This window comes from Copadichromis virginalis, linkage group LG20 (genome assembly GCF_057382275.1).
Source record: "Copadichromis virginalis isolate Kocher_CV1m ecotype Utaka linkage group LG20, C_Virginalis_male_GT1.1, whole genome shotgun sequence".
NCBI lineage: Eukaryota > Metazoa > Chordata > Actinopteri > Cichliformes > Cichlidae > Copadichromis > Copadichromis virginalis.
Genome location: NC_140637.1, coordinates 29,307,416 through 29,330,051, shown reverse-complemented (window position 1 = coordinate 29,330,051; position 22,636 = coordinate 29,307,416). Strand labels below are relative to the sequence as shown.

The following is a 22,636-nucleotide window of genomic DNA, read 5'->3' as shown; positions in this document are numbered from 1 at the left end:
AAAGCTTTTTTTGCCTTTGAAGTTTTCCTCCTCTGTGAACCGCAGACTGATATGGTTGCGATAACGTCCAGTGCTCTTGCAATTTTTAGAGATTCCACCGCAGAAGCAGGACAAACAGCGGCCATTCACGCTAAAGTGACCATCAGGACAGTTGCCTGGAAAGAACAAGTGGATATAACTTATCTACAGTTATCCTACAGTTTCCAAGGTACATAACTTAATGTTTGTTGTTAAAACTGTAGTCACGTTGACGCTGGGCCCAAGGGATGTGTCCGTACCTTGGTTTGGATTTGAAATAAGAGTTAACACTCCATCTGGGATGCCAAACACCAAGCCTTTAGCATTAATGGCCTCGCATGTGTACGCCCCCTGATCTGACTCCTTCACATCACGAATAATGAGGGTCCCACGGCCATTATCACTGGTCACGGTAATCCTGAGAATAGAGAAATAAAACACCATTGGAATAAGATAAAAAGCTTTCCTTTACATCTCACTGTTACAGTCTTAAAAAACATTGTTACACAAAAACCCATCAATTTTAAATGTAATTGCCCAAACCACACATGCAGTCGTCTACGCCTAGAGTGAACATTTCGAAACGGCAACATCTGGAGCTGGAGTACACCACAAATATTCGGGTAATTACAATCATGGGCCTAAAGATGAAGAGTCAAAGCTGAGACGATCAGCTACACTGTCAACAGCCTCCTCACCTGAAACTGTATCACAGAGGAAAATACCTTCACAGAGATTTTCAAATCTTCAGCGACTACTGCAGATGACTTCTAGCTTTTATCAGATATCAGATTGGAAACAGATTGACTAAAAAATAACATTAACAAACTCCAATTCATAGATATTTTAGGCCATTTTGACTGTGTTTTCTCCAAACTTTGAATTATCAGAGGTTAAGAGTTTCTGAATGTGTACACTAAATTAGGTTTGATTATAGACCTGATGAACAAAAAGCACAGAGGTGGTGAATTTCCTATCAAACCCACCTGTTGCTGGTAGGAATGTGTCCCCAGTTGAGTCTCCAGGTGATAATGGGTGTTGGCACTCCAACAGCTTGACAGGTGAATGTTACTGTGGCTCCCCGTGCAACCTGAACTGACTCTTCTGGGGGGCTTGTTACAGCAGGAGGGGCTGTGAGGAGTCAAAAAGGACAAAAAACCAAAAAATAAATGCACATTTACAAAACAGCTGCCATGTCACTGGAATTTGGCGAGTGAAGCTCATAAAGGCCGAGGAAGTCAAATTCTCTGCTATGGACAGACAATTTTCTTTTAGTTCAGGGATGGAGGGCTCACAAAAGCCCTGTGTTTCACTGAATACATGTGAAAAAAGCCTGTTTCACAGAAAATTAGGCAAAGTGTACAAAGGAGGCAATATACAGAGTAGTGTCAGAGAAGTGATTTGCATGAAAATATGAAAGAAAGCAGTTGAATGTGTATGAGAATGAGTCTATTAACAGGCAGATGTGGACAGGCACTGGAGTGAGACTTACTGCAGCCATACTCATCGGAGCGGTCTTCACAGTCTGGCTCTTCATCACACTGGTAACTAGCTGGGATACATTTGTTATCACTCAGGCATTCAAACTGCTCAGGAGCACACCTGTCATCGGGGCCCTTGGAGGCTGCAGTGATGACAAGATGAAAAGTAATAGCAAATTTATATCCCTTCACAACATAAACAGCAGCTTTGAATCAAGGTCAGAAAGGCTCATAGCAATTGCTTAGCACCAGCAACCAATAACCTAAACTGAAACCAATCATTTTTAGCATTATGGGAAAGGTGCTACCCCACCTCTTGCCCTATGGTAGCAGGGATAGGCTCCTTACCCTGAGATGGCTAGATGGATGGATGGATGGATGGATGGGAAAGGTGCTTTTTTGCAGAGTCAAATAAGAAGATGAATACCACTATTTCTGGATTTAATATATGAACCTGAAGGTGTTAATTGGCCTCACTCAACATAAAGAATGATAAAGAAGGACACCTATCATGGATCTATCCTCCTATCCTTAATTAATATGTACACACAAAAAAACGCTGATGGACTCTTTTTCTTCATCAAGGTCACATTCACAGTAAAGCGACTTATTCTCAGTGGCAATACATACATTTGTGGAAAGTTTCGGAGGCCTATGATTTGTTCCTTCTTTTTAAATAAGTGTGCTCATATTCACACGCAAGTATTTTCCTTTGCTTAACCAGTTCTGGGATATGGCGGTGGGGGGTGGAGCCTATCCCAGCTGTCATAGGGCAAACAGCAGGGTACACACTGGAGAGGCCACCAATCTGTCCGAGGGCTAAACCATAGAGACAGAAAATCGTTCACACCTACAGCTAGTTTAAAATAACCAATTAACCTAACCCCATGCATGTCTTTGGACTGTGCGAAGAAGACTGAGTGTCTGGAAATAGCTCATGAAAATACAAATGTCACACAAAACACCCCAGGTGGAATTTGCACCCAGAACCTTCGCACTGAGGAGACAGCGCTAACCACTGCACTATCATGCCACCCACACAATTATTTGAAATAATAAGATGACTTAACAAATCCAAAATTAGATTTAATATTGTTGTTTAAATTTAAGAGACGGACATCAGAGAGGTAAGGGAGCTTTACTTATTCCTTTAAGACAGATTTTTACTGTCTCACAAAAGAAACGGAGACTTACGGCAGTCGGTTTCATCTGAGTTATCCTCACAGTCATTGTCTCCGTCGCAGCGCCAAAGTTTGAGTGCACAGCGACCATTTTTACACTTGAACTCGTTGGGTTCACAGGGAGATGGAGTACCTGCAAAAAAGGCAAGAGGCTGATTAGGGATCATGTTGCTCTCTGGGACTGTTCGCATGTACAGGGCTGCGTTACTCACCACATCTAAACTCGTCGCTTCCATCTGGGCAGTCCCGCTGACCGTCACAGATATAGTCACGAGGTATACACTCTCCAGTCTGACATGTAGCCTGATCCACTCTGCAGGGTCCAGGTTGGCCGGGGGGACGCACTACCTTCTGGGTTGTATCGACTGTGGTGGCAGGGGTTGTGATGATCGGAATAATCGGCCCTATTGAGTATGACACAACTCTTTCATTAGGCCTATGCAAAGATGTACACAGGTGCTAATTACTGTCCCACACATCAAACAGCCATTACTCCAGCATATAACTGATCATGTTAAACTGCCAACCAGTCACAATGAGGCCACTCACCACAATTGAGCTCATCACTCATGTCTCTGCAGTCTTGTCGGTTGTCACACAGGTATTCCATTAGGATACATGTCCCATCACCACACCTGTGCTCATCTGGCATGCAGGGTCTCACACTGGGGGTTACTGTTAGAGATGCAGAGGGGAAGCAGGGGGAGGGGGATGTTGAAGGATCAAAGACATGCAAGCGTTGACTATGGTACAGCCAAAAAACTACCTAACGTCATATTAAAACACAATTAACAATTTTTTTTTAAATATTTCATTTAATTTTTTTTTAAAAACTTCTCCTGGAACTCTACTGCAGAAAGAACAACTCAGAAGTGTTGAAAATATTACCAAAATCTGAAAGCTTGTGATAATTAGGGAGCTTTTCAAGAACATTACAAGATTTTCATTAGTGTTTGTGTTCTGGTAACCATAAAATATACCATAGGTTCAAACCAACATGGCAGCTATACAATAACACATTAGACAGATTACATTAGGCGGGCAAGACAACACTGGACAGACTAGACTGAAGAACACAAAAAAAAGAGATTGACACAAACTAAATGACAAAGAGTAGATTAGACATGGCTAGATGGATACAAAAAAATAGAACAGACATATTTGATACACAATAAGAAATAAATACAAGACTGGACAAGAAAGGCTTAATAACGCACAAATAAAGACTGGATTGAACAAACACTACACTACAGTGAACACAGGCTACAAATACTTTGTAAGAATAGATTCGACACACAAAGACAGCAAAACGAGACAGACAGATGAATGACAATGCTGTCACCTGAATAAACAAATAAAAGATAAAGTCACCATTTAACTCTATTAGTTGCCATGTCTGTATAGAGAGTTTTGTGGAATTGATGGCAAAAAAATTTAAAAAGCTGCATTCCTAATCACACTCATGCCATGCAAATATACTTTATACTCATTGGGCACTACTGGACTTCAAAGACTAAACTCAGAAGTAGACTCAAAGTCTGCTTCACACTTCTGTGCTTCCATGCAAAACATTCCTCAGACAACGGGACTTGTACACATCAAATTAAAGACACAAATGCTCAACTGTTCTTTCTAAATGCACTACAGTTTCTAACTCACCATGCAACAGGCATGGCAAAATACAAACCTGGGTCTGCTACATGCTCCGCTGAAGGCAAAGGTTCAGCTATAAACCAGAGGGAAATGTTAAGGTAACTGCCTACCCCGCTGGTAAATCTTCATCTGCTGTAAGTATACAGCAAACTCTTGGGTAACAGTGGCACCTGTTTCAGTACTTCTTGAGGTCTTACCTACTCCAAGCCGTCTGAACTGAAAGCCCTGGACCGAAGTGCTGTAGGAAGCAATTGCTCCCTCCTTCACCACGTTGTACAGCACGCTGCGGATCTGTTCCTCATTGGCGTTGTATTCAGATCCCACATCTATTTCCACAAATACATCAACGCCATCCTCTCTTATCTCCTTTCTGCAAAGACCAAAAGAAGGCCAGCTGAGCCTACAGACTGTGTGGCATGCACCGCATATGTTAAACAATAAAGCTTGTTAAAAGCGTCCTCTTTGGCTGTCCTAGAAAGGACTTACTTATTGCTCCTGTATTACTGACTGAATGTCTACAATGCTGCTGGCCTACTGGCCTTGGGTAATACGGAAAAACAAGAAGAAATATCACCTGGCAAGGTAAAAAAATATCCAAACAACAAAATAAAGCTACTTTAAGTGTCACAAATAAATATTTAAATAATATTGTGTATGTTCTTACTTAACAAGGATCACACTGACTGTCTGGACACCTGGAATCTTGTTGTACTCTGACTCGAGCTGTGGAGGAAAAATAAATTTTTAGACACACAGTCACACATTCTTAAATTAGCAAAGTCATAAATAAAATGTCTTTCACCATATAAGGCAGTAACAGTCTTATGATACTGTACAAGAGCGCTATTTAGCACAGTTTATGAGAACAGGACATACCGTGTCCACCACTGCTTCAGAAAGCTCGATAAATTCACGAGAGAAGATTTCTTCGTATTCGGGACCGTAGACCAGGGAGGTGAAGTTGACAGAAGCTCTGTAATAAACTAGAAACACAAAGTGGGGAGAATTATCTGTTAGTTAAACTGCACATTAATATCCAACTATTGTCAGGTGTGCATGTTATAAGCTGCATTCAAGTCACTGTAGTCACGGTCACTGTGATGTGGGATACTGTTTGGAACTTCCTTTCCTCAGGAAAACCTCTGGTTAAATGTTTCAGGAGGTAAAAACTGAAAAGCACGACTGCGGCTTAAGTGAAAGCCACATACAAATTACAGCATCTATTTCTATATCTCAACTGTGACTGTGTCTGTGGCCAACAACCGACACACACTGACACAGTCACACTCCTCCACATACTGAAAAATAACCATTAAATTGTACTATCAACTATTCTGTGGGTCACAGACATGGAACATAAATAATCTAACATTTTTAAGCATATTTAAATAGAGACACATGATAGAAATGAGTTACAAATACACATAATACTCGTGACATTCAATATAACAGGGCCAAAAGTTTGCTTCAGATCTCCTGACTGAATGCTGATGATATCACAGACTTGGAAGGTCAGTAGGAGTAAAGTCACCATCAATACTGTGCCAGCAGCTGTGGAGGAAGAAGAAGAGGATCCTCTGTGAATGACTCTAGAAGAAGGCCTCAACATTTCCTCCTCAAGTCATACATGCATGAGGCAGGAAGGCTGGAGAGCAGTGTAAGGGGTCAGAGGATTACATCAATGGCCTACTTAGACTCCTTGTTCATGTAGTTCAGCAGCTAAAAACAGAACACTTTGCATTCAAATGTGTGGCAAACAGAAGCTGCAGTTAAATCGAGTTTTTATGCAATGCAAGCAAGTAGACATTTATTTAAATGAGGTTTTACAGGGTTGAGAACATAACAGATGGTGATACCGTGCAAGGACTTTAGGGGTTTTCACATAGCTTAAGAAAGCTTCATGTTAAAAGGTGAGAGCATGCAGACTGGGATCCTGCAAACCATGTGCAATGTTTTCAGAAAATGATTCACAGTATATTCATATATTTTACAACAATAGCTTGTGATGATTACAGGAGAAACAAAAACAATAATGGCATCCGGATAGATAACAACAAAATTCTGTAGAAGCATCCAGCAAAGCAATTGTTCTTCACTTGTGGTAGATTATAGGAGCCACACTGTAAAATGATAGCTTCTGCCAGTACTTCACTGTAATTTAACGGGGAAATTAGCTGCATTAAAGGCTTTTGAAACATTCTCAAATTGTTGATATACCCTCTTGTACAAAACAACTATAATGTGCGACTCGTTTTGAGGGAAATATTCGCTATAATATTATGATTACAATGTCACAGGCTTAGCCATGAAACTTAAAATAGCCTGCGCCTGCGGGGTGCCCCATTCTCACACTCCTGCCAACACTTTGTTAGGATGGGCTTGCCAACCTCTGATTTTAGGCTGGTAGTGTGGATTTAGGGAGGAAGTCAATATTTGTACTGTTTCTTGCAGTGAGATGCTATTTGCCGTGCCAAAAGCAAAGAGTCATGTTCTAAGTAGGCATCTGCTCAGCCTCTAGTTAGAAACATACATGCCCAAATATGCATAAAACAATAAATCTGCTCACATACACACCTACTGTGTGCAGCCGCTATACCCAGTCTTGGTGTATATAATTTTCTTCACCCTTTCCTTGTTCTTTGGATAATTGCACATCACTAGACATTCACACTGGCAGCAGATGTACATCATGCTTAACAGCAGCTACCTAATTAAAAGTTATAGATTTCGTGTCTCACATAAAGGCTGTGCGGTCACTGTGTTTAAGAGCTTTCCTCACTTTATGCCGCTAAGTCCCATTTTCCTTCTACACATCGGTGTTACAACAAGACGTCCAACTCCTGGCGAGAAAAGCACCTTTTATGTCAAAGTAAACTGAGCATTGCCTAGCATCCCCAGTAAGGGGAACAAGTAAGAACAGCACTGCAGGCTTTAGCACAACCTGGTGTGCTCGCTTTTCAGACTGCTACTATTAGATTTATAGGACCAATTGTTAGGCCTGAATATGGTCTCAGAAAACAAGCAACATCAAAGTTGCTCATCAAAGCGCCTCTTTTGACCCATATATAATCTAATCACTTGAGTGGGTACTTGCTGCCAGGTCAACAGTGGCTTGAAGCCCCATTTCTCTCCGAGCTTGCCGCAAAAAACAGAATAATGGGACTGCCTGAGATCCTTTGATTAGAGCACCGAGTTGTGCCATACTGCTAACGAGGGCCTCTTTCACTCCAAGAGCTCCTGTGGGCAACTTGCTGCTTTCAGCAAGGGGGAAATCCCCTTTGCCAAGCGCCACCACCATCAAAGGTGATGAAACTGTGAGAACAGATGTGACGAGTGGGAGAGAGAAAAAAAGTGTGGAAAAGTAACATTCCATACTTTTAATTCATAAACTTATTTGGCGATTAAAGCTGTTCAGTAGAACTGTAGCAGCTTTGTGCAATGGGCCCCTCTAACACTCAGAGGGCTACGCAGAAGACAAAGAGTTGATTGAGCAATGAGCCCAGCCTGGCCTTTAAACCCCAGCCACGCTGGGTTTGACCTTCAACCCCCGAGGCTGCGCCCAGCACCAGTCAAGCCATTTCCAAAACATGTGGGGGAGAGCCAGATTCTATAAGAACAAGGCCCAAACCACAATGCTCTAATAACGCCAACAAAGATCTTTAGTAACTCCCCTACATGGGATTTTGCTCTCTCTCATCTCAATCTCCTCCCTAGTTTTTCTGCCTATATTTCCATTTGCCAGCTGTCTCTTTCTCATCTTAACTCCCGTAGACACGACCGCTCCTACTTAACCCCTTCGCTGGTAACAAGCCAAAACCTCTGTTTCCAAGTCCATTTATTGCCCTGTGGGGAAATCTAGGGACTTAATTCTGGCTTCATTATTAAGCTCTCCCCATCCTGCTCATCCACAGCTTGCAATGTAGAGATCAAAACCACCACTATATATAAAAAAGGCTCATTTTCATACTTGTGTTATAGCTACTTAGTATAAGACCTGGTTTGTTGCATTGGAGTTGAACCACCAACATGAGGCTGATATTTCAAAGAGCAATTTTAAAATGAAAGCATGGAGTACATTTTGCAAGTGTCATGGTAACGTCATTTCAAAGACATTTTTAGCAAGAAATGGAAATGTTGTCACTCTGTTACATGATGGAAAAAGCACATAATTTTCCATAGCATCGGAAATCATTGGGAAACGCCTGTAAGACATTTGGAAAAACAAACCAGCTGGACTCAGACACTACATGCCCCAGCTGAGTCTTCCTTGGAATGTTATCTGAGAGTGTGTTTGGAAAAGACCGTGCATAACTGAATGGAACAGGTGAAAGCAGAGTGTGCCAAAGACAAGAAACAAGAGAAAAACAAAGTGTTAAGAAAGAGGTGCGTCAGGACTTACTTTGGTCGTGCTCACTTGGGTTCTGTATGTTCCTCAGATATGAAGAATCCAACCAATGTGCTATAGCAAGAAATGAAGTGCAAGCAGCAGAGAGCAAGCAATAGTGGGAAAAGACGTGACGGGGAGGTCAACACGGCACAAACATGAGCCAGAGGTCAAAGGTCAACCAAGGAAAGCAACACAAGAACAAGGGAAACAAATGAAGTTAGCCAGGCAGGTGCAGAGAGGTTAAAGTTTCAGGAAAGTTAGACAGGGAAACAAATGCAGGGAGAGAGAAAACAGAGAGAGATAATAAGTAGGAGAATTGAAAAGAGAAAAAGTTGTAGTAACAGAAACAGGAAATCAAGAAGAGCCACTACGATTATGTGAAACAGACATATTACAGTGGTAGCAGAACAAAAAATCAAAAAAATCCCAACATAGTTTCATGAGAAGCTGGAAATGTCACCATCGATTTGCTGTGATCAACAGTCCCACTAATCATTACCATCTAAATGTTGTGGATACTGCTTCATGGGACAGAGGCTGCAGGAGGCGTGTGGTTTTATTAACCAGTGTCTGCCAGGAAACACATAAGGAAATCTCTTTACATGACAGTGACGAGGAGAAAAGGTGAGGGGCCATAACTTTAGACAAACCTCTTCCTCAGTCTTTCAACACAAAGAGAATACTTTACAAACAAAGCGCACACTTCCACATCCTGCTCTTCACATCTCAGCTGTCTGACACATACATCCACCCTGGCACTGCAGTAATGCAGGGAGGAGCTGTTTCCTGTTTTCCTTTTTAAATGGAAGAACTGAGCACCATTAAAAGAGTTTTAACTGGTTTTACCCTAAGTTCTCTCCACTGGCATGGGCAACAATGACCACGTTCTTTTTCGTGGTGACTCATTCATTCTGCTTGGGGCGTGCTATGAAATGTCAAGTGAGGAGGCCTTTTGGTTGTTTCAAGAAAGAGATCCAAGTACAAAGGTTGATTTACAAACCATTTACAGGATCTATTCACTATCTTGTAAACAAAAGCACCCTTAAAATGTATTAAAATGCTCCACACAAGCACTTTATACTAACAAGAGAGATTTTTTATGCTCCTCTCCAGATAAATATGAGTCCACTCCATAAACTTCAACAAACAGTAGTAAACAAGATCTCCTTCATAATTGAGTGAGTATACTGGATCCAACTGTTGTACAGCTGCACATGCAAAAACCATGAGGGTTCTGACACACGTTACTGCAGTTGTGGCATATATTTTAGAAGAAGGCAGAGTTTACAAAAAGAAAAAAACTGTGTTAAGAGTTAAGAGCATTTCTTCAAGTCTAAAATGCCCAGCCAGGAAACAATTGAGAGAAAACATGCCCTACCCAAATGACATGAGGTTTCCCACAAGAATAGTGACCCAAACTAATTAAGGCTAATGAAGCATTTGCTACTTCAAAGTCTGCTGATCTGCTGTGATCACTGTCAGAAACAGAAAAAGAGTGGAAGCCAGAGAGGAGGAGGTAACAGATTTGTTAATACTCTCTGCTCTGTTGTGGGTTGATCGGGCTGAGGTCACTTACTGAGACAGTGCTCACTGTGTAAGAGGCTGGATAGAGAGATATTTGAAAATACAACAAACTAAATGGATCTTTTACCCAACAGGAGAAACATAAAGTAAGTATATTGCTCAAAATACAGTAATTAAGACAACACTCAATCTTCATAGTATAACTTGAAGTCGGTTACACTTCAGGGACATCAATGTGTCCAGTTACGAAGCATAAACAATTGTGAATCCATTTCACTCGCTCTGAGGCAAATGAATGTGACAACAGGTGCAATGGAGAGGAAACAACAAGACAACTACATCCATTTTCTTCCGCTTATCCAATTCAGGGTCATGGGCAAGGCAATCCCTAAAAAGGGAATGGTTTTGTACGTGGTGGCCACAGACCATTGCTCTCTCCTTATCCGTCTAGACTGATTTTTGTATACTTTATCCTTTTGTTAGTGTCCTTAACACCACTGAGACACAGTCTTAAGAGTGTGGAGGAGATGCTTGAAGATGGATACACAAAGTGCAATGGACAGGGGCATAGAATGGCATCAATGCAGCAGATGGACAGTATCGGCTTCTTTGGGTCAGGGGCAGCAGGAGCACCGTCAGGACCCTAGAAAATGACCTTAAGCAAGCTACTGATCTGCATGTTTCTGACCAAACTGCTCATGGAGAGAATCAGAACCAGCACCACAAAGCTTGACTGACGATCGGGACCCTAACCCTAACAGAAGAATGGTAGGTCTTCCACTGTGACTCTGTTCATTTCAAAGATGAGAACAGGTTCACACTGAGCACATGTGACAGGTAAAAAAAGAGTCTGGGGATATCAGCAACATCATCTTGCATGACTGGTTTGGCAGTGGGTCAGTAATGGTCTGGCAAGGAATATCCTTGGAGGGTCAAACTTCTGCTAGGTACAAGAATGAAATCCTCAGAATCATTGTCAGAATTTCTGGGCCCCATGTTCCTCCTGGCACAGCGTCATGTGACCAGAGGGTGCAGGCAATGCCTGGATCAAGCAAATATTTTTGAATCCAAATGAGAACCTCTGGGGCATTGTGTAAATAGTGCCACAGACTGTCCAGCAGCTCACTGATGCCCCAGGCAGGCACATGGGGTAATACACTCAGTAGAGTGTGTCTCATGTCAAGCTGCATTATCTTGTGGTTTAAAATTTTAACTTTGATTGAATCCAGCCAGAATACATTATTTTGGCCTCCACTGACTTTTGTTACACCAGTTTATGTGATTTCCCTCTGTTTTGGGGGGCCAGTGGATGTATATGAATTGTCAGCAACAGAAGAAGAACTAGTTAAGAACTTAATTAGTCCCGGGAGTGGTATTATTTAATATAGATACTCTCTAGGGTGCAACCAGGAAGCCACTAATCAACTGTGGAGCTTTATCCAAATGAACTCATATCTGGGAAAACCACAGGACAATTGAATACCCAGCCAATAACCACTTTAATTCAGTATTTGGTCTGCAGCACAATTAAACATTTTGCTAGCACAAGTGTAAGTTACTCACTTATGATGTATCGTAGCTTATTTTTAAGCTCATCAAAATGCACAGAGATATAAAGTACAAGTCCTTCCTGGAGAGAGGAAAAAGAAAATCACTCCAGCAGGCAGATAAGCTCTCTTTGAACGAAACCCTAAAAATCTCTTTCCTAAAGAGGAGTGGCACAAGCCAGCTCTCCAAGGCAACTCATTTGTTATTGGTACAACAGAGTGTAGGATCACAGGGCTAGGTGCAGTAATAGAGCTCAAGTTAGTGACTAAGATCATTCAGCAGGAGTCTTTCAGAACTATGCCCACCCAAAATGAATTGCACACAGTCAGAGTGACAATCTGCTGCTTATGAATGGATAGAAGCTTTTGTCACTGATTGAGACGAGTAGGTAAGACAAAGGTTAGTCCAAACGTGTCGTTTAAAACTGCAGCACCAACGTTCGTTTGCTCCTACAACTGTCCTGTCCACAACATTCTGTTTCAAGTGCGTGACCTCCTTGTAGGGCTCCAGCAGTACAACAACAAAGATCTCAGCAAAATAACTGCAGCTGCCAGCGTTTGTCCCTCTGTGTAAGTGCCCAAGAGGCTCCGTGTATCTGACACACTCTTGCAAACACACACACAGGCAGTGCCACTGAGACACACATACCAGCTGACCATGAAAAAGCATGAAACTGAGTGGGTGGCCTGGCACTGCTCAGGCCAAACTGACAAGACAAGCTACATTACCCTGATGTATTGTCCACTAATGGTGCAACATCTGCTCAATTTGACAGATAACGGAGGAATCCAAACCTATGTCGTGTTTTTTTCAGTAAGCGCTCACTAGTAAATGATTAGAAGCAAAGCCAGGTGAGGCTACACAGGAATGCAGTACCCTGTCTGTGAGTCTCCTTCTACTCACATCAGTGTCAACAGTATACACACACAAACATGCACACACACACAAATCACAGCATGTAGATCGAACGCCAATGACAGGTGAGTCCTTGTCTAGCTTATTTAAACAATGGATGAGAGAGCTAGTTTAGACAGCAGCATTAGATATTGATGTATAGCAATCTCAGCACGACAATAGCTAGAAGCCATCTGAGTTTCTCAGGGCTGAGATGCTGTTTATCTTGTTTACACTGACATATCTTTTCACCACTTGCACTAACAAAACACAAAGAAAAAGAATGACAGCTAGTAGGATTGTTGACAGAGTGACTTTGACATGTATTGCTTATCTCTTCTATTTTTAATATGTTGTTGTCTTTTCCTTTTTTTTTTCTTTTTTTTGCACAGCAAAAGATAAAAAAAAATATTATATAATTTCTGAGTACATCTCAAGACTTCTTTAAAAGGAGGATACTTGGACAAATACAATACACTATAATACTGACATGTTCCTGAACCATTGCAATGAGAAATGTACTTAATGGGACATATTACGGTTGAAGTTGGTCTACTATGGGACTGCACTGGGACCTACACCAAATGCCTTCCACTTGCATCTGTGGAAAGCACAAGGTGGAAAGAGCGCACCTCCCTTCCTTTTCATGCACATACATGGAAAGTTGTGGAGGTGTGGAGAATAAGACTGCAGCATAGTACAAAACAGGAACAAGAGACAACAGACACTGATAAAGTTTTTTAAAAAAGGAGCTGAGGTGGAGGGGGGTTGTAGCTGGACTTCTCTGAGAAGTCAGAAATTAATCAAGCATAATATTCAACTACTAAAAACAAATATTATTTGTTATTCTGCATTTTAATCAAAAACTAATAGTCCATCCTTGCATTCTCTTCCACTTATCCTTATCAGGGTCGTGGGGGAGGGATGGAGCCTATCCCAGCTTTTATAGGGCGAGAGGCAGGGTGCACCCTGGACAGGTTGCCAGTGTGTTACAGGGCTAACAAAGAGAGGCCGACCATTTGTGCTCATATTCACACATATGGGAAATTTAGTAGAATTACCAATAAACTCAACCCCACTAACTGCATGTCTTTGGACCGTGGGAGGAAGTCAGAGTACCTGGCCCACAGAGACATAAAAGAACATGCAAACTCCACACAGGTGGAGTGGAACTCAGGCAACAGTGATAACCTCCGAGGTGCTCCAAACAATGTGCTTTACTATTTTTTCTTGGATAACAACAACTTACATACATATTTACAACAACATAGTGAATTAACCACTAGAAAATAATGAAAATATATTTTGCTGATTACTAGTACTGTTAAGCTGGGGCATAAACCTTATTTTTAGTAATGGTTAATTACCTTTATTTATTTATATAGAAAAAGAAGTGGTCTGCCATGTTTTTTCACCCTGGTCTAAGTATATTTAAAAATAATAATTCTCAAACTTTTTACCCAAAATAAACACTGTGCAGAGCGTAACCCCAGCGGCCTTTCGCCAATTACTACACTATTACAAGCGAGTGGCCTGGTAACCTTTGTTTCCTTATGTCCTAAACAAAGTGGCCAATATCCTTAGAACACTGGGAATGTCTGTAATGGAGCCAGTGAAACAAGGAAAGGCTCTCACAGAGCAGATAAGCTGGATTTACCTCCTCAGAGTCCCAAAGAAATCTCTTTGGGACTCTGAGTTTAGAGGTCACGATGAAAGGTTAGGAGGACATGGGACACAGTTTCCATATCTCTGGAAAAGATTGCAGACTATGATTAAGAGGGAGACAAAGAGCAACAATACACAGAAGACGGTTCACAATAGCTCTTATTTAAGAGCAGTTTCAATTCCAGATGTTTTGCAGGGATTCATTTTACATGTCTGAGACAAAGGGAATTGGAAATTCCTTAACCACCATCAGCAAACAGTCACACAACAGGATACAAAGCATAATGGGGGCATCTGTACCACCAGCGTCTCGCCATTTACAGAAGTGGAGGGGGAAGGAAGGCACAGGCTTGGGTGAATTGTCTGGACAGCCAACAGGACAGAGACACTCAGCAAAGTATTCAGGATTCAGCACAGGAAACAGAATTTCCTTCCCAAGGCAGATTTACTCAGATCTATATATGGCGCTAGTCTGACTACACTAATCTTACCACCATGGTCATACTGGGGAGAATGCAAATGTGTCCAGGCACCTTTGAGATAAGGCAATATAATTCAGAAAGCACCAAATAATCTCAACTTTCTTTTCAACAGCTACATTAAAAGAAAATTGACCTCTATGTGAAAACAAAAGCAAGGAAGTTTATGGAACCAGAGTACTTGGGACTGTTCTTGACTCATTCACGCTCAAAATGTTAACACACACAAATGGAAATATATTTTCTCATCCTGTACTGTGAACAGAACACTGATTTGCTTTGTCTTTTATGACTTTTAGATATTTTTTCTCACACAAATCTTTCTGCCATTCTCATTATAAGAGCAGCTCAGTGTGCTGCAGAAGGCTGGAGTACAACTTAGGCTGAAACAAGCGGCAAACTGTGTTTATGGGGTAAAAATGCATTCCCTTTAACTATGTCTCAATCAGTCAACACTAAACAAATACTGAAGGTTGAGTCAAAAAGTGATTCAACAGTCAGTTAAGCGTTGCTAGACTAATCTGCTGCTATCACATGATGTCAACACCACACACATTAATGCTAGCCGTGTCAAAATATCCTCTGGCACCTTTAACTGGCCTAGATTCTGTGAGGCCAGGCAGAATTGCTATTTCTGTGAGTGAACCACATGATGCTCTTATGCTAGCTTGCTACCAAAACAATTATTGTGCCCTGATGTAATTAGCTCCACGAATTGTTGCAAAACATAATCTATTATGTGTCAGAGTCTTTTGGACATGACCTTTTAGTTCACTGGCTCTTCATATGGAATCTACTTTTGAATCTATGGTATTACTGAATACAATTTAATGTTCTTTTCATAAATTCTGGTCCTCATTACAGTCAAACAGGATGATAAGTTATGGTATGCTTTAGGGCCACAGCCATACTACTAACCCAGATCAAAATGGCTGAAGTTATGGCAGCAAATTTCTATCTTTTACATATAGTGTATGTAGATCTAAAGACTTCAGCTAATTGAGTGTCATGTGAGAACTAAAATTAAAAGAACTTTAACCTATTAGCTCCCTTGTACCTGTGATTTCCGATTGCATGCAATTTCCTAGTGGATTCAGGGAGTGTCATGTTTGCACATGCAGACAAGCAGTCAGCAGTCATTACTAAACGAGAGTACTTACTAATCTAAAGTGAGAAATGGCAACTTTGGGCAATGCTTGGACCTAACTCATTGCTGTCACAAAATAGAGTGTTAACACTATAATTATGGGAAATAAAATTAAAGCACATATAGGATGCCATCGATCAGTGAAGTTTCATGGTGAACTATAAATCAAAACCTGAGCAATGGATATCTACGATGCGATTCCAGTTATCCTTTGACGTCGAGCATTAATTTAGCTACAACATCACAGCTCAGCAGTTAAATATAGTATGCTACTAGGTAATACTCTTAAGGCATCCTTTGTGGCTAACCCTGAGTAGCATGCACACATGTTCAGTGAAAAGGTCAGGTAACAGTAATTCTTACTTATTTTGCTGTCTGCAATGAAAAGCAACCCATGGATTGTAAAAACTATAAAACACGGACCAAGAACAGCGGCACACGTAAACTTTAGGTATGATTAAAGAGTCAGACCATCATGCAAAGTTTATTATGGTTCCTGCATTATTATTTTCTGAAACTATGTGCGGTGATATAGTGTGTTCCTTGAAGTCTGAATAAAAATAATGGGGTAGAGGTGCTTTCCCGCAGTTTTTATTGTTCATTGGGCGTTTATTTATCTTATTGTGCTGTCACCTTCGCCAATGGTTAAAAGGATGAAAGAGGAGATGTTTATGTCTCACAGATAAAGCCAAGGCCCTGTGTTATGACCAGAGTCTGGCAAGCTGGCGAAGAGGGAGGAGAGGATGTAGCAGGATGTGGAGGTATCATCACTCAGGCACCGACAGACATTATGCACAAGTGTGCATGCACAAATGACACACGCGCGTGCACACGGTGCTACTGGTGCACGTCAGAGTTGCAGATGGGGGAGCTTTAGAGGGCTGAGTGATCCACTGCATGTAAACAAAATCTGTCAGAGTGGATTGTTAGAGCCACAAGATTGTCTCTTCACTTACTTGTGCTATCAGGCCACGGTGTGCTTCCATATTCCTCTCCACTGGGCTGGTCTTTGGAATGAGAGAAACAGAAGTATAGGTCAATGTGCCAATTTGAGGTGAAGAAAACATGCTTTATTCAATTATATTTAAAGTAGTGCACCAAATCTCCTGGAGATCTATATTCCCCTTAAACAGTCGGAATCTCGCAAGTCACTATAAGACGAATCTCTGAACAAATATTTACCGATTTTCTGTTTTGGCGTGGGTTAACAATCTTAAGAATTTATATTGAAAGCATAAGTGGTGTGAATTAAGAGCAGCTGTTGTTTTGTGGTTATTCAGCTTTTACCAAACCCACCTCCTGACGCTTCATCAGCTGCAAAGTCCTCATCATCATCCAGTAAACTCTGAGATCCCTGGACAGTTTTTTCTGCCTCCAAATCTTCTGGCAGAGGAACCTCTCCCCATACCTTGGAGGCCTGTGTCACCTGCAGTAAACACAGAGTGATTAATAAGGGTTAAAGTCTCTTGGGAAAAGGGTTACACCCAGTGCTATACATGAGCTCTGGAATTGTGCAGAGAAAACAAAAGCTGGAATGGGAAATGGGGCATTGTGATCTGTTTACTTTAATCTTTTATTATCTCAGCATGCAAATAAAAGTTCACGACATCTAAGTTCTATTTTTTTCAGTCCACTCGCTTAAATTCAAAACATGGCGTTTATGTTTTTTCCTCATGTAAATGTTAATGCGACGAAATTCACAGCTGACTCCAAATCCAATGACAAGCACAGGAATACCTGCGTAAGTACACAGGCACACACACAAATAAAACGTATTTCCGAAAGCCAGAAAAAACAGCTGAAGTTCAGATCAGAATGACACTAATCTGTTAAAGTATCCTTTACACTCTGTTCTCCAGGCTAAAAATATATGCCACATACCACAACTAGTCCTTCAAAACTGACTCTGTACCCTGGAATCAGGAAATAGTCAATCAATAAACCATCATGTGCCCTCCAGCACCTCTAACCAAAACCTTTCTTTTTGATAAAGTGTTTGGTAAGGGCTGGATCAGGTGACCCTGAATCCTTCCTTAGTTATTCTGCGATAGGTCTAAGCTGCTGAGGGCTTCCCATGATGCACATGAGTACTTTTTCTTTGCCATCTCCCGGTCGCAGCAGATGGCCACATCTCCCTGAGCTTGATTACGCCGGAGGTTTGTTCCTGTTAAATGGGAGTTTTTCCTTTCAACTGTTGCCAAAGTGCTTGCTTTTATTGTAGGCTCTTTACCTTACAATGTAAGGTGCCTTGAGGCAACTATTGTTGTGATTTGGCTATATAAATAAAATGGAATTGAATTGAAACATCAAAAAGTCATAAAATGTCAGCTCAAAAAGGAAAAGTGGCTTTTTATCCTGTTTACCACAATTTGCCATGTTAGTGAGGTATGTTAGGATAAATGTATTGCTTCACACTGTGCCTGTTCTCCTGCTGTATTGCTCATAATCTAAAGATTTATTAAATATGGAACTTGATAAAGTGTTAGTACATTCACCTCAAGGGAGATTTGAATACCCAGTCCACATCAGAATAATTCCACGTGACCTTTTCCTCAATTATTAAACTACAGACTACCAGCCTCAGGAAGTGCAAATTCTTTTGCAATATTCTCTTTATTGCATGACAACACATAGAAAATCAAATAAGCATGTAGCCAGAATAACGTCCTCCTGCAGGACACGTGACAGACACATCAGACACCTCACTGAGAAGACACAAAGCTTTTCCAGCCATTCCCATATCCTGATCATCTTGATAAAGTTTACTATGGCGGCCTGACTGGAGCACAGTGTGGGTTTATTATCTCTGCTCTCAGCATCTCAGCATGCAGACTGCCCAGACGCTGGCTATAAGTTTAGATACGACTCTGGCAGGATGCCACCTCTGGCATTTCCAGTAGGCATGGCACGCCAGTTCCTATTTCCACCCAACTCTGTCATGGTAGTTTTCCCATTTGAATGGATCCAGCTAATAAATAACTAGATCTAACCCCCCTAAATCCTCTCTCCCCTGACTGAACACCCTTACAACAACAATCCCGGGCCATTTTCAAAAGCAAACTGCTGACTAACCAAATTCTTTTCAGAGATGCCGACCAGCCAACCATTGGTGTGATCATCTCCCGCTTCCCACTCCCTTGGGATGGTGTATGATCTGGACATGCTGGATGCCATTTTGGGTGAAAAAAAAAAAAAAAACCCTGAACGAACTTACAGATGGCTGCATATTCACACCTGATCTAAAGCTAACATGCTGAGCCACACTTGTTTGAGAATGTCAGCCGACCTCATCTTAGGCAGAGCTGAGAACTCCATGTGAATGCGCCCTCTCACTCCATTCTAGTTCAAAAGCTAATCTGACCTTTAGTCTGAGTCTTGAGGTTGAGACATGTCTGTGGTGTTAGAGTTATCTCTCCCTGGAGATAAAGCTCTTGACGGACTGTAATTCTTCAAACCCCACCCCACCCAGAGGACAAACACCTCAGAAGCTCTCCTGACTCTAGTACCTTGCTGTGTAAACACATTGCTCTATTAATTTGTTTCAATTTCCAATAAGACATGGTAATCAGGTTAGGCTTTAAAAAAAAAAAAAAGTAGGCGTCGACATAAACGCACAGGAAGTGGCCTAGATACACACAAAAACACACATGGACACCTTTCACATATAATATTTACTTATAAATTACTTAAAAATATGCAGCATTGACCTTACAAAACCAAATGGTAGTAGCAAAGGGAAATGATGGAATCCATGAATAATGAGTGGCAGGTGACATGGGACAATAAAGACCTTTAGCATGAACAACTGATGATGACGGCAATGAGTGAGAAGCAAAACCTTTTGAAAAACGATTGATCGCACTACACAAAAAGTGAACCAAGAACCTTTCAAGACTGAAATACTGTCAGCTGTCGTTGAGTCTTGCAGCTGGAGGCCTGCTATCACCTCTGGTTCTCAACAAGTAATGCCTCCCCAATGCTAATATTTGCACTACAAGCCCTTTTATTCATCATTCAAGCATTTCATCACAATTTTTGGTTTTTTGCATTTTTTTTTTGCATTTTCATCATTCTGTGCTGATGAGTTTCACATTAACGTTCCCATATTAACCTCCTCGTCTGCCCTTTGATGAAAACTGATTGGCACTTAGTGGTATTGTGCTGCCTGCATGCCAAATTATAACAAGCGTGAAACTGTGGAAGGCAAAACAGCACTGCAAACTGATTCTAATGCAGATAAGTAAAAAACTCACAAACACTGGCATTTGGTACCACGTGCAAACAAACACGGTCAAATACGGCCTTGCATGAACAGACACACACTATCATACACCCACACGTCAGCATTCCCGTCCTGGTTACATCTCAGTGATATCCAAAGCCTGTCAGAGGAAGCGTGAGAAGATTTCTTCAGGGATTCAGTTCGCCCACTCTGTTAATAAACCCACTGATGCAGCTGCAGGACAATCTGTAGGAAATGTCTTAAAGGCACAGCCAGTGTTTTACAGTAAAAAAAAGAGAAAGAAATTGGATTTGCTCATGACAGACACGAGTCTCCCGCAAGTGATGCTCTCTCATTAAAATGTTTATTGATAGCAGCTGACACTGTTTGTTGATAGCAGCAGCACAGGTTTAGCATTTAAATCACCTCTTGAGCTCACACAACCTATCAGCCTTTGTTCCCATGAGAGCTTGGGATATGCAAAAACAGAGAAATGAAAGCTGGAAAAAAGGCAGCATTGCTCATTCCAATCAATTTGATCCAAACGCCAAGTTGTGACCTTTTATGCAAGCAGAAAACCTTCACAAGATGAATTCTCAGCCTACTTGACCCTCCATCTCCCTTTACCCACCACACCTTCTCTTCCTTTTACCCTCTCTAATATCTGCTTGGGCTTGAAGTAGCAGCATGTACTAAGCAGGAATGGAATGTAAACCGTAGAAAGCTTCAAGTAGATGAAAGCTTGACACATACTGACTTCTTTTAGATAGGGTAGGTTGAAAAAGGGCCAACCAAGCACAACCGGGCACCAATGCAGGCTGAGTCGTTGAACTCCCTTTAGTTGACCCATTGTTATCTGAGGAATAGGTGTTGTGAACAAGCAGGCCTACGCTAGATCAGGTCTACTACAGCAGGTAAAAATATGTTGTATGTGCATACAAAGAAAACAACATGAAAAAAGCTACTGAGAGAATAAAAGAAAATACATGATTCTCATGCTACAGTTAAAAAATATTAAGATGCTAAATCTACTCATCTCAAAACATAGATATGAGGGAGGTTTTACAACATGCTTGGCTGAGTGTTGTGAAAGAGTGATGAAAGGAAAAGAGGAAAAGAGATAAGCCCAAGAGCACTGTTCCTTTGCACACCTTTGACTACAAATCTGTGTTACTAGTGCAGGATTTTTATGTTTGTATGATACAAATTTCTACATTTAACCTGCGTAGGAGTGGTCTGTGATTTGACAAACTACCAGTTCCGACAGTAAACCTCTGCTTGAGCCCCTACTGGATAAAGCACTTGCACAATGTGGCCCTTCTGCACTCAGCAATACATTGGTATTTCTACATGGTTTAATCTAATGTGACTGGACAGGAAGGAAGTTTAAGGAGCCCTTTGACATTATTCACAGATTGGCTTTTTAAAGTGTTCAGTGACTAATGCTGTGGGTGGAACAAACACACCAGATTTCTTCAGAAGAGATGAATAGCAGTGAGAAGGAAGGGGCCCAGAATAGCATATGTCCACATTTCTGAACACTTTTTCGGAGTGTCTGCTTGACCATCTTCTGCTTCAGTTATATTCTGGTAGCTTGAATGAGTCATAGATTAGCATTAAGTGGCTAAATAAAAATCATCTGAAAATGGATTGGTACAAAGACTGGACTAAAAATGAAAATGAAAAAAAAGGAAAAACCTTCAGAAAACCTAGATAACTATTGCTCAAGACCAGTTAAGGCAGAGCTTCCCAAAGTGGGGGGGGGGGGGGACGACAAACGCTTGGACACTAGTTATGCTTTTTACATCCACTAGGGTCTGAGTGAGTAAATTTTAACAGTGATGTTAGCACAAGCAGCATAATATGTAAGAAAAATTATTAATCAGTTGCTTCTGCAGCAGTCTGTTGCTTTTATCTAATGTCCATCCCTTTATAGGAGGGCCAAACATTCCATGTGGCAAGCAACTATGGCCTCGGGCTAGCATTTGCCACACAGCCTCACACACACGCCTTTCCCTTTAAACCAACCCTCACTGTTTAGGGAGGCATGTCAGAATAAGCATCCAGCCTGTATAGACTTGTGTACATGGTGCAGCTAAACAGGATGAGAAAGGATATCTGCACTGTAGGCAACTGGAAAAGGTGATGAGCTTTTCCTTTGTTGTTCCCATGGAATTAAAATGGAGGAGTCATCACTGAATACATGCTTACAAATATTCCTTACTTTTACACCTTTCATACCTGTTATTTTGGTCTGCTCAAGTGCTTTAAATGTGACTGATGCTAACTGATTCCACTACATCGTTAGATGTTCAACATGGGTTAAAATGTTTTTCTTTTTGTGTGAATCTGAATTGGTTCAAAACAATATCACTCGCAAATTGGATAACATACTGTATTTCGGGCTAAAAGGTCAGCCTGGCGACACCATGACCAG

At 41.3% G+C, this 22,636-nt stretch overlaps 1 protein-coding gene across 17 annotated transcripts in view; it reads right to left on the bottom strand.

Moving 5' to 3' along the window:
- Positions 1 to 22,636, bottom strand: part of hspg2 (heparan sulfate proteoglycan 2) — a 104,257-nt gene that overhangs the window by 57,297 nt on the left and 24,324 nt on the right. For 10 of the 17 annotated variants that reach the window (XM_085443452.1, XM_085443456.1, XM_085443458.1 and 7 more), the window contains exons 2-15: positions 17,274 to 17,403; positions 16,934 to 16,984; positions 8,733 to 8,792; positions 5,210 to 5,316; positions 4,998 to 5,056; positions 4,531 to 4,703; positions 4,368 to 4,406; positions 3,230 to 3,355; positions 2,893 to 3,084; positions 2,694 to 2,813; positions 1,511 to 1,642; positions 1,005 to 1,149; positions 279 to 436; positions 15 to 155 (exon numbers count right to left, since the gene is read on the bottom strand). In XM_085443452.1, the coding sequence (XP_085299578.1) occupies positions 15 to 155; positions 279 to 436; positions 1,005 to 1,149; positions 1,511 to 1,642; positions 2,694 to 2,813; positions 2,893 to 3,084; positions 3,230 to 3,355; positions 4,368 to 4,406; positions 4,531 to 4,703; positions 4,998 to 5,056; positions 5,210 to 5,316; positions 8,733 to 8,792; positions 16,934 to 16,984; positions 17,274 to 17,403 (1,633 nt within the window). The remainder of the gene's footprint in view (positions 1 to 14; positions 156 to 278; positions 437 to 1,004; positions 1,150 to 1,510; positions 1,643 to 2,693; positions 2,814 to 2,892; positions 3,085 to 3,229; positions 3,356 to 4,367; positions 4,407 to 4,530; positions 4,704 to 4,997; positions 5,057 to 5,209; positions 5,317 to 8,732; positions 8,793 to 16,933; positions 16,985 to 17,273; positions 17,404 to 22,636) is intronic. The other 7 variants (XM_085443455.1, XM_085443468.1, XM_085443470.1 and 4 more) reach the window with 4 other exon arrangements.